Below are 11,034 nucleotides of genomic sequence, written 5' to 3' on the forward strand. Positions count from 1 at the left end.
GAAAGAAGTTGCAAAGGACAACTATGCTAGGTAGCATTCCACATCAAAAATTCAGTCTTTATCACTTCCCTACTCGAGGACGAGCAGGAGTTAAGCTTGGGGATGCTTGATACGTCTCCAACGTATCTATAATTTTTGATGATTTCATGCTATTATCTTGTAAAACTTTGGATGTTTTGTATGTCTTTTATATATTTTTTGGGACTAACTTATTAACTCAGTGCCAAATGCCAGTTCCTGTTTTTTTCCATGTTTTTGACCCCTTTCAGAGGAGGATTTTGAACGGAGTCCAAACAGAATGAAACTGCCAAAAAGATTTTTTCTGAAACAGAAAAAGATCAGGAAGCTGGAGAATCAGGGCAGGGGGCCTGCAGGGACCCCACAAGCCCTCATGGCGCGGCCAGGGGGCCCGCGCCACCCTGGTTGTGGGCTCCCTGGGCCACCTCTGCCCTAGGTTTTGCACCTATATATTCCCTAAAATCCCAGAAAAAATCAGGAGATCATCGAAAGTACTTTTCCGACTCCGTAAATTTCTGTCTCCGCAAGATCCCATCTGGGGCACGTTCTGGTGCCCTGCCGGAGGGGGGATTCGGATACGGAGGGCTTCTTCATCAACACCATGACCTCTCCGATGATGCGTGAGTAGTTCACCATAGACCTGCGGGTCCATAGCTAGTAGCTAGATGGCTTCTTCTCTCTCTTGGATCTTCAATACAAAGTTCTACATGATCTTCACGGAGATCTATCAGATGTAATCTTCTTTTGCGGTGTGTTTGTCGAGATCCGATGAATTGTGGATTTATGATCAGATTATCTATGAATCTTATTTGAGTTTCTTCTGATCTCTCTTATGCATGATTTCATATCCTTGTAATTCTCTTCGAGTTGTGGGTTTTGTTTGGCCAACTAGATCTATGATTCTTGCAATGGGAGAAGTGCTTGGTTTTGGGTTCATACCGTGCGGTGACCTCACCTAGTGACAGAAGGGGTAGCGAGGCACGCATCGTGTTGTTGCCATCAAGGGTAAAAAGATGGGGTTTTCATCATTGGTTTGAGATTATCCCTCTACATCATGTCATCTTGCTTAAGGCGTTACTCTGTTCGTCATGAACTCAATACACTAGATGCATGCTGGATAGCGGTCGATGTGTGGAGTAATGGTAGTAGATGCAGAAAGTATCGGTCTACTTGTCTCGGACGTGATGCCTATATGTATGATCATTGCCTTAGATATCGTCATGAGTTTGCGTGGTTCTATCAATTGCTCGACAGTAATTTGTTCACCCACCGTAATACTTGCTATTTTGAGAGAAGTCTCTAGTGAACACTATGCCCCCCAGGTCTACTCCACACCATATTTTAAGCCTTACACTTTTTTACACTTTCCGCCTTCAGATCTCACTTTGCAATCAATCTTGAAGGGATTGACAACCCCTTTAAAGCGTTGGGTGCAAGCTCTTTTGTGTTTGCGCAGGTACTCTGGATTTGACGAGATTCTCCTACGAGATTGATACCTTGGTTCTCAAACTGAGGGAAATACTTACTACTCCTGTGCTGCATCACCCTTTCCTCTTCAAGGGAAAAACCAACGCAAGCCCAGTCTCCGTCAACGTGTCAATTTTTGGCGCTGTTGTCTGTTGCCGTAGCAGAAGTCACCAAAGTGGCATTAAAAATTGTTGAAGGGGAAAAATCTGCCGAGTGCATCAACGAAATCATCTTGGTTTTAATACCAAAGGTGAAAAATCCCGTCTTACTCACTCAATTTCGTCCAACCAGTTTGTGCAATGTTTTGTATAAAATAGCTTCGAAGGTTATCTCCAACCGATTGAAGCTGGTTCTACCTGATATTATCTATGAAGAGCAATCATCTTTCATCTCGGGGAGACTGATCACCGACAATATAATCACATCATATGAATGTTTACACTTTATAAAGATGAACCAGGCAAAAAAACACCAATCATCTGCCTTGAAACTAGATATGATGAAGGCATATGATAGAATGGAATGGCCGTACTTAAGGGCTATCATGACAAAATTGGATTTCACTAAGAGATGGGTGAATATTGTCATGAATCTAGTCACCACTTTGAAGTCTTTTGTCTTGTTTAATGGGAAGAGACTAGATGAGTTTTAAGCCATCATGAGGAATCAAACAAGGGGATCCAATTTCTCCGTATTTGTTCTTGCTAGCATTAGAGGGCCTATCGTGTGTGTTTAAATCAAAAAGTGAGTCATCCAATTTGAAGGGGCTACAAGTGGCATCATTGGCGCCACCAGTAAGCCACTTATTATTTGCTGATCATAGCCTAATGTTCTTCAAGGCGATGAACCATGTTCTCAACACTTATTGCCAAGCCTTAGGTCAGCATATAAATCATGCAAAATCTTCTATATATTTCAGCAAAGGGGTGCCTCAGAGCATCCACAATGAGATAAACGTTCTGTTAAACGTCCCAAATGAAACATTGAATGAGCAATATTTGGGCATGCCTTCTAGTAAGAATGGGCCCTTCAAATATCTTAAAGATCTTGTGTGGAGTAAGGTACATGGATGGATTGAAAACACCACGTCTTATGCTGGGAAGGAGGTACTTGTTAAATCTGTTGCCCAGGTCATCCTAGTTTATTCCATGTCATATTTTGAGCTCCCAAGAGGTTTATGCGAACACCTTAATAAGTTGATTCAGAAAATTTGGTGGGGTAGCAAAGATGGTAGAAACAAGCCACATTGGGTTTCTTGGAAGACCATGACCCAACCAAAAGGTATGAGTGGACCGGGGTTCAAGGATTTTGAGTTGTTTAATTTGTTAATGCTTGCAAGACAGGCCTGCGCCTTTTACAATATCGTGACAGCTTGGGCGCTCGAATGCTTAAGATCATTTATCATCCTAATGAATCAATATTAGCTGCCTCTCTTGGAAGCCATCCAAGTCAGATTTAGCGAGCTATCTGGAAGGGCGGAACAAGTAAGGCAGGGTCTGATCCATCGTATTGGCAATGGACAGAGCACAAAGGTATGGGACGATAATTGGCTTCCGAGAAGCGAGATGATGAGACCCTACAGCTGCGTTACAAATAATCCGCCGACTCTTGTTTCGAAATTAATTGATTCTACCTCTGCAACGTGGAACAAGCAGAAGGTTGAGACTACTTTCTTGCCTATGGTTGCGCGAGTCATATTCGGAATTCCATTGTGTACATGGAATATGGATGACTTCTGGAGTTAGTCGCAAGGGGAGAACGTGATTTTTTTGGTTAAATCTGCTTATCGAATGTTGGTCCAAAGAAGGTAAAGGAGAAAAGCATGGTTTGAGAACATATCCGGCTCCTCCAATTCGGCCCGGGAGGAGGGAGTGTGGAAGAAGTTGTGGAAAACGCAAGTCCCAACAAAGGTTCGAATGTTCATCTGGCGCCTATGAAAGCAATCACTTCCAACAAACGACGTGAGGGCGCATCACCATATGGCAGATTCAGGTCAGTGTGGGTTATGTGGCTCCCCGGACTCCTGGAGGCATTCGTTATTGGATTGCACGATGTCGAGGTGCACATGGGCACTGGTAGACGACGAGCTTGTTCAAGCAATAGCATCATCGACTATGCCAAATGCAAAAGAGTGGCTCTTCACACTCATGGAATCGTTATCGCATGCTCTCTTTGTGAAGCTGACCATCACGGTGTGGGCGATATGGCCGACACGTTCGAAAGCCATACATGCGGGGATTTTCCAAAGGTTGCAAGCCATACATTGCTTCATTCACACGTACATCTAAGAGCTAGCCCTCACAAGAGAGACCACGCCATCGCCTCCATAGAGAATTGGGAATGCTTCGTCTGCGACAATGCACAGGCCAAAGGCCCCTCCAAACGGCTTTGCGAAGATACATGTCAATGCAGGCTGTAGAAAGGGCATCGGGGGGACTGCCGCGACGGTGTGCAGAGACTTTAATGACGAATAGTTAGACTTTGCACTTGTAATTGGTAGGATTGATGACCCAGCCACTCTGGAAAGTATAACATGCCGAGAATCTTTTTCATTGATAGAGGATCTACACGTACAACATTTTGTTGTGTCCTCGGATGAAGGAGGTGATTTCAGCCATTGAGAAAGGAGATCAAGGAACCAATAGGGCTATCGCAAGCGAAGTTAGAATGTTAGAATCTTCGTTTCTTTGTAGTTTTATATTTAAAGATCGTGTTGTCAATTATGAGGCACATAGTTTAACTAAAATCCTGTCTTCTTTGGGTCTGGAACGACACGGTTGGTTCGGTCTATCCCATGACCAAAATCGTATCCCACACTTTCTGGAATTTGCTGAATAAAGTCTAGTTTTCGCCTGAAAAAAGTATAAAAATAAAAAGAGATGTGAACGAGTACAAGATGCAGAAACATATACCCACCCTAAAGAAAATGCAAACGTACCGAGTCACGAGAAACGAAATCGAGGCTGCACCAGCGCTAAACCCGTGCACCAGCCACCAGATCGTCCCAGAACATTCCTTCCCGTAATCCTATCATTGACCGGAGAGTCCGCACTACTAGCAGCAGCACGGCAGAGAAAACGGCAACGGTAACGGACAGCGCGTCCGTTTCGGCCGCACGCGAACGTTCGGAAATTTCAAATACCCCTCCGTGGGAGGCGAGGCGTACGTACGTACGTTACGGGGCGGACCCGGCCCCGCCCACGGTCAACCCCTCCGGGCTCGGCTCGGGCCCACGTCTCCGGCCCCGCCTGTCATGGACGCGCAGGCCCGGTGGGTGGAGGGGCCGACGGCGAGGGGCGCGCGTGGGGTCTTTAAAAAAGGGGGTCGGGGCGGCACAGCGACTCCTCCTCCTCACCTTCCTTCCATTCGACTCCACTCCACTCTCCCACCCCACCCTCACCCTCGCCTCGCCTTTTTAGAGAGAGAAACACGAGCTCCCCCACCGAGCCGGTAGAGAGAGAAACCCAGGTCCAGGCCGAGCTTTCGCCGTAGCGGAGGAGGAGGAGATGGAGAGGCCGGCGCCGGTGAGGAAGTCCCACACCAACACGGCCGATCTGCTGGCGTGGCCGGAGGGCGCGCAGCCGGAGCTCGTCGACGGGGCCACGCCGCCGCCCAACCGCCGCCCGCACCAGGTGACGTCACGGGGGCGGAGGCGGACCCCCCTGCGAATTGCTGGGTCAGGGGCTCGATTGTCTCGTCTCGTACGTAACCCTTTTTTCCCTCCTTTTCTGCGTGTGCAGCCGTCGGAGGCGATCCACAAGGTGGTGTTCGGCGGGCAGGTCACGGAGGAGGAGGCCGAGAGCCTCAACAAGAGGTGAGATCGGTGGCATCTGGCTGATACTAGTACTGGCGTGCTGGTTTCTCCTGCAGGGGACGGACGATTTCGGGTTGTGTTTCCGTTTCGTTTGCAGATTTGGGCTTCGGCGATTAGTAGATCTCTAGAGTTTCGTGCCTCCTCCTTCGGGAATCGTTAGTCTCCGGGACGCTTTCCTCGATCTGCGTATCTGGTGCATAGGGAAATACGCCTGATTTGAATTTCTGTTTGGTTGGTGAGATATGTGCGCCGAGTTTTGGTGCTGTTCGATAGGCTTGTAGGGCCGCGTGGTTTGTGCGCTCATGCGACGGTGGTTGCACCCAATACGCCATACAAACTTTGTTGATGTGCTGTTGGGCGAGATTCTTTTTTTTTTTTTTTTGAATTTGAACTGATCGTTGTAGCTTTGGTTTGTGCATATCATCTTAATTTGCTTTGTTCTGTAGATCTTAGGTAAAGAATCTTGTCACAAATGAGCACTGATTTGCTGAATTATACACGGTGCAGTGCACTAAATGAGCTGTTCATTTATTTTCTCCCCTCAGGAAACAATGCTCCGCTCCCAAGTGGAAGGAGATGACAGGAAGTGGCATATTTGCAGCTGGAGGTGAGGCTGAGGAAGATGAATCCGCTAACGCTTCTGCGACACCCGTCCGAACAGCTTCAAAGAATTATCAGGTGCTGCTTTCTGCGAAATCTTTTTTTCTTACAGAACAGATTTTTTTTTTGATTAATGCGCCCTCTTTCGATCTGCCATATTGCAAACTGAATTAGCTGTTATCCATTGCTAGTACTAAGGACCAGGTATTTTTATTTATTCACAGGCTGTGCTGAATGATTGAGAGGGCACCACTTATTTAGTATCCCCCTGATTTGCTTACACATTTGATATTAGCTGCTGGTTGCTAGAATCAACCTTGTTAAATGTTCTAACCTCCAGAGTCAGAAGTTGTTGGGATGAATCTTGTGGAAAGGGTCTGGCTATATATAGTTATTCATATGTGGTCGCATTGGTTGGTGACCTTTCCTTGTAAATTCTAATAGAACTGGACCTTGATTCAACTATTAAACTAGGCCTTTGTTTTCAATTGCTTTGTTTGGTAGACAGTGGGATTTAGGTAGTCAGGTATACTACTTTTTTTTTTCTTCCGTTCACAAGATACAGCATTACTGCTTTGGTGTAGTGCTTCATGGCATTTCTTAAAAGTAGACCAACTGCTTCCATAATTGGGAGGACTATATACATATTTAACTAGAGAAGCACTGTTAATTTAAAAAAACACTAGAGAAATACTGTTACTGCACTCATGTTTTTACCGGCAGTCTAAAAAACTGTAAAAATAGAAGACCATTTCACTCCATACAGACTTCCTGACAGAGCTTAATCTGATTCTGTCAAACTACTACAGGCTATCAGTACCATAAGCCACATCTCCTTTGCTGAGGACGAAAGTGTTTCTCCCAAGAAGCCAACCTCCATAGCCGAGGTGGCAAAGCAGCGTGAGCTAAGCGGCACGCTCCAGAGCGAGGATGACAGCAAGCTGAAGAAGCAGGTATCCAATGCCAAATCAAAGGAGCTCAGCGGGCACGGCATCTTTTCTCCTCCGGAGGACCCCAGGCCACGCAACTCGGAGAACGGCTCCACCTCGCAGACGCCAGGGAAGAACGCACAGGTTCGCATTTTCTCAACAAACACGTCTCCCTCCTAATCTGGACACTGGACGGTTTCCCCAGCTCTGATCGGAGTGCTTATGCTTTCAATCGCTTTCGGCAGGTGAGCAGCATCAAATTCGGAGAGGCCGACGACTCCGACAGCATGGTTAAGACGGCGAAGAAGATCCCGACGAAGAAGTTCAACGACCTGACTGGCAACAACATCTTCAAAGGCGACGCCGCGGAGGCCCCTGGCACGGCGGAGAAGCAGCTGAGCGACGCCAAGCTCAAGGAGATGAGCGGCAGCAACATCTTTGCGGACGGCAAGGCGCCGTCCCGAGACTTCCTCGGTGGCATCCGCAAGCCCCCCGGTGGCGAGAGCAGCATCGCGCTGGTCTAACAGCGACGACAACCCCTGATGGACAGGACAGAACAGACATAGCCTACAACATTCTTCGTTCACCCTTCGCCCCGTCGCCGTCTCTCGATCTAGGAGTGATTTCTAGGGAGCTTTTTTTCTTCTTCGTCGTCGTTCGTTGGTGGGACTGATCTGCGATCTCGATTGAACTTCTGGTTTGGTTTTTTCCCGTTCCTTTTTCCTGGCGCCGGGTGCTTTCCCTTTCCTTTACTCGCTGTTAATTAATCCTGATGGTGTGGTTAGTGGCTGCGGCAAGCAAGCAACGATGATGGCTCGCTCGTTCGTTCGTTCGTTCGTGCGTCGTCTGGTCGCCTCTAAGTTAACAACAATTGGTGTGCATTTTGCTGCGTTTGTGGTTGGGTTTGGTTGGTCGTGGCGTACCTAATAATGTAACAACAACAACAACCTAGAGTGAGTGATGTTTCAGCTGCTGCAGGATCTTGGATTCTTTTTCCTTATTGCATGCTGCGTCTCGGATGCCCTATTGGTGTAGGTCCGTTCCTGCGGCAGTGCCACCAAACTTCGTCCAACTACGACTTTCTGAGCGGCGCCAGCATCTTTTCGGATTGTTCCTTGACCCCAGCTATCTCCCCTCTCTCGTCGAGTCTGAATTGCGCGCACCCACGGGGGCCCTCGCCGGTCTCGCGACTGTTGCGCGCTCTTTGGATACGAACGAGTTCGCGGTGCTGCTCTACAGTAGTAGCTAGCCTTTTCTTTTGGGACATGTGGATGAGAGTTTGCACATGTGATGATGATGTGATTGATTAGCACGCAGGCACGCTTGGCATGGGATTGTGTGCCGGCAAAAGCTTCGGCTGGCAATGATACCGTGACGTCAGTTGTGGGCATACGGGTATTTCTCATAATGATGAATAGCTCCCCGATCACGACAAGTCCGCGGACATCCATGTGGAAGACGGCTAACCGTTTCCATTAAACGTTGGCTGACCAATTTGAATTTCAAATGCATAGTTAAAGTGCGGTGTTCACGTAACACCCGATCACTTTTTTTTTTGGTGTTCATAGTTTTTACATGACCGATCATAAAAATATCTTAATCTGGCAGTCTGTCAAAAATGGATTTTTCTTTGACTTGTCGTATTGGTTGTACGAGCCTCCACGCTTACTCTGTCATCTACTCCTCCTTCTCAGTCTCGCCTTCTTCTCTGGCGTCTCGAACTAAGATGGACGGTTTGCATGAGCATCCTTGCATCATCGTCCAACTCATCCATCTTCAAGATCAACATGAATACTTTGAAGCGACCGCAATCTCAACATTTTTCTTTTCGAGCGTGCTCTTCTTCTCTTCGAGATCGGTCATCGCATTTCAGCCTTTTTTTCCTCCTCAACGTTGGAGTGCCTGACACATGTATCATCCTTCTTCACCAAGATGCCCTTGAAACACTTCGTCATCTTCATCGCCGCCCCTTCTCCTCCCCACATTCTTTCCCCGGGAACTCCCTTCTAACCTTTTTGGACGGCTCTTTTGTTGGGTCAGTGGTATCACACACTTCCTTGTTCGTACTAATGCTAGCACTCTTAACGGAGTTGGCAATGAATAAATTTTGTTTGGGTTGCCCACTCAACTTCAACCAACAATGCATGAGGACGAAGTTCCTCTTCACAACCTTCAAGAACAAGTTGCACACATAAGAGTGCAATGAAAAACATTGTCAACAAGTTGCATATCCGGCGACATGACCAACACATGGAGCATAGGTGGCCAAAATTTGCATATCCGCCCAAATGACCAACACACAACATACTTGCTCGGTGATTTCTGCACCACTTGGCCAACGATCGATTAGTTGTTTCAAATGGCCGCAATAATTGCATACAACCTCTTGGATGGTGTACCATGATGGTTGAGCAACGTTATCCCATGGTTGCAGATGAGTTCTTTGTGGTAGGGCTCAAAATTTTCGTGCTCATGAAACCAAGTATGAATGTTGGCCAAAAGTATTGCGCCATTTTGCTCCGTCGTGGATCAGATTCATGCTAGTGGCCTGTCACAACCCTAGATTATTGCTTGTAAATAGTTGCATTGGCATTCATGTCATCATGTTTATTTTTCTTCTGAACTTGAAATGGGGATGATAAAACACTAGCACTATTTGAAATTCAAATAGGTCCAACTAAAAATATTTTTGATGAACCCCAAATGCCCTTTAGAAATGTCCACATTTTTGGAATAATGTGAAACAGTCAACAAAATTGGTTTCATATTATTCGGACACATTTTGGGCATTCAATTAAGACATATGTGTATTGGAATTGGGTATATAAATTTCTATAAATAATTTTATAGATCCAAAATTTCTAAAACTTTGTAAGTGGCTCTCGAAATATATTACCAGACTCCATAAATATTTTCAAAAGTTACAAAATTGGTTTGGTTTGAAAAACCAAACTCAAACAATTGCAAAACAATAGAAAACAAAAAACACACATCGCAAGAACACTAAGACATCTCTATATTCAGACTGCATCATCCTCTACATACACACTAGGAGGTGTTCTGTGCAATAACATACACACATCAAATAAATGACATATAAATCATGATCCTCTTACTCATTTAACAACTCATGAAAGTGATATAAGGGGCAACGACAAACCGAAACATAACCGATATTATCACTAATACATCTCGAATATTATCATACAATATCACTAATAAAAATCCAGTTGACATCTCACGGTGCAGGCGGTGGCAACCCAAAGATAAGGAACCATCACCGGGTCATAGCTCGGGTGATGCCCCCGGAGAACCTGCCATGTATTGGAGAACCTGGCATCCAACGCAGCCATGTAGCGACAGACGTGCTCGTCCTCCTCCCTGACACGGTGACGTACCACCTCCGTGGGGGCCAGCTCCCTCGGCACCGATAATGACCCACGCGACCGCCACCAAAGAAGGTCCGGGTCAACGATGAGACCCGGATTCCTCACCAAGGTGCGCCTCCCGGAAGGTAGCACCTCCCAGTGCGAGCCCGGCGGAGCCCAGTCCTGGACATGGCGCCTATCAAGCAGGCTCTCGCTGACCACTCGACGACGGGGATGCGGGCCGGGCATCATCGACGCCGAGACAAATTCCTCTCAGAAAATTTTCTTATTGTTTAATGTTTTACTTTCTAGTTATCATTTATACAATAATCATCTCATTTGAATTTAGCTAGCGCCCACTACCTATTTTTCTCAACATGCAAGTATGACACCAAATATACAATAATAAAACACAATATATATATTTTGCAAATATTTCCGCAACAACATTCGGGGCTTGAGCAAATTTTTTTGCAAGTATACAAGAATCATATCCTAGCAAGAACCCTAGGCATGGGGATGTCTCACCAGAGCTTTGGGTCGGTGTCGGGGTCGAGGTCGTCGACGGGCTCGGGGTGGGGGCGGCAACGACGACGGGCTTGGGGCGGCGACGGGCTCGGGACGGGGGGGGGGGGGGGGCAACAGCGACGGGCTCGGAGGTGACGACGATGACGGGCTCGGGGCGGGGGCGGCGACGACGACGAGCTCGGGGCGGGGGCGGCGACGGCGACAGGCTCGGGGGCGGCGACAATGACGGGCTGGGGCAGCGACGGCGACGGGCTCGGGGGCGGCGACGACAATGGGCTCGGGGGCGGCGATGACGACGGGCTCGGGGACG

At 47.2% G+C, this 11,034-nt stretch overlaps 1 protein-coding gene across 2 annotated transcripts; it reads left to right on the forward strand.

Moving 5' to 3' along the window:
• Positions 1-4,832: 4,832 nt before the first annotated feature.
• On the forward strand, positions 4,833-7,657 carry LOC123425237. 2 transcript variants are annotated; one of them, XM_045108914.1, is made up of 5 exons: positions 4,833-5,117; positions 5,226-5,299; positions 5,845-5,977; positions 6,709-6,972; positions 7,074-7,657. In XM_045108914.1, exons 1-5 carry the CDS (start codon positions 4,992-4,994, stop codon positions 7,350-7,352), a joined length of 876 nt encoding a protein of 291 aa, XP_044964849.1. In that variant the 5' UTR covers positions 4,833-4,991; the 3' UTR covers positions 7,353-7,657. The 2 variants fall into 2 exon arrangements, with proteins under 2 accessions (XP_044964849.1, XP_044964848.1); XM_045108913.1 differs by having other exon boundaries at positions 4,833-5,299.
• Positions 7,658-11,034: the final 3,377 nt, after the last annotated feature.

This window comes from Hordeum vulgare, chromosome 2H (genome assembly GCF_904849725.1).
Source record: "Hordeum vulgare subsp. vulgare chromosome 2H, MorexV3_pseudomolecules_assembly, whole genome shotgun sequence".
Taxonomy (NCBI): Eukaryota; Viridiplantae; Streptophyta; class Magnoliopsida; order Poales; family Poaceae; genus Hordeum; species Hordeum vulgare.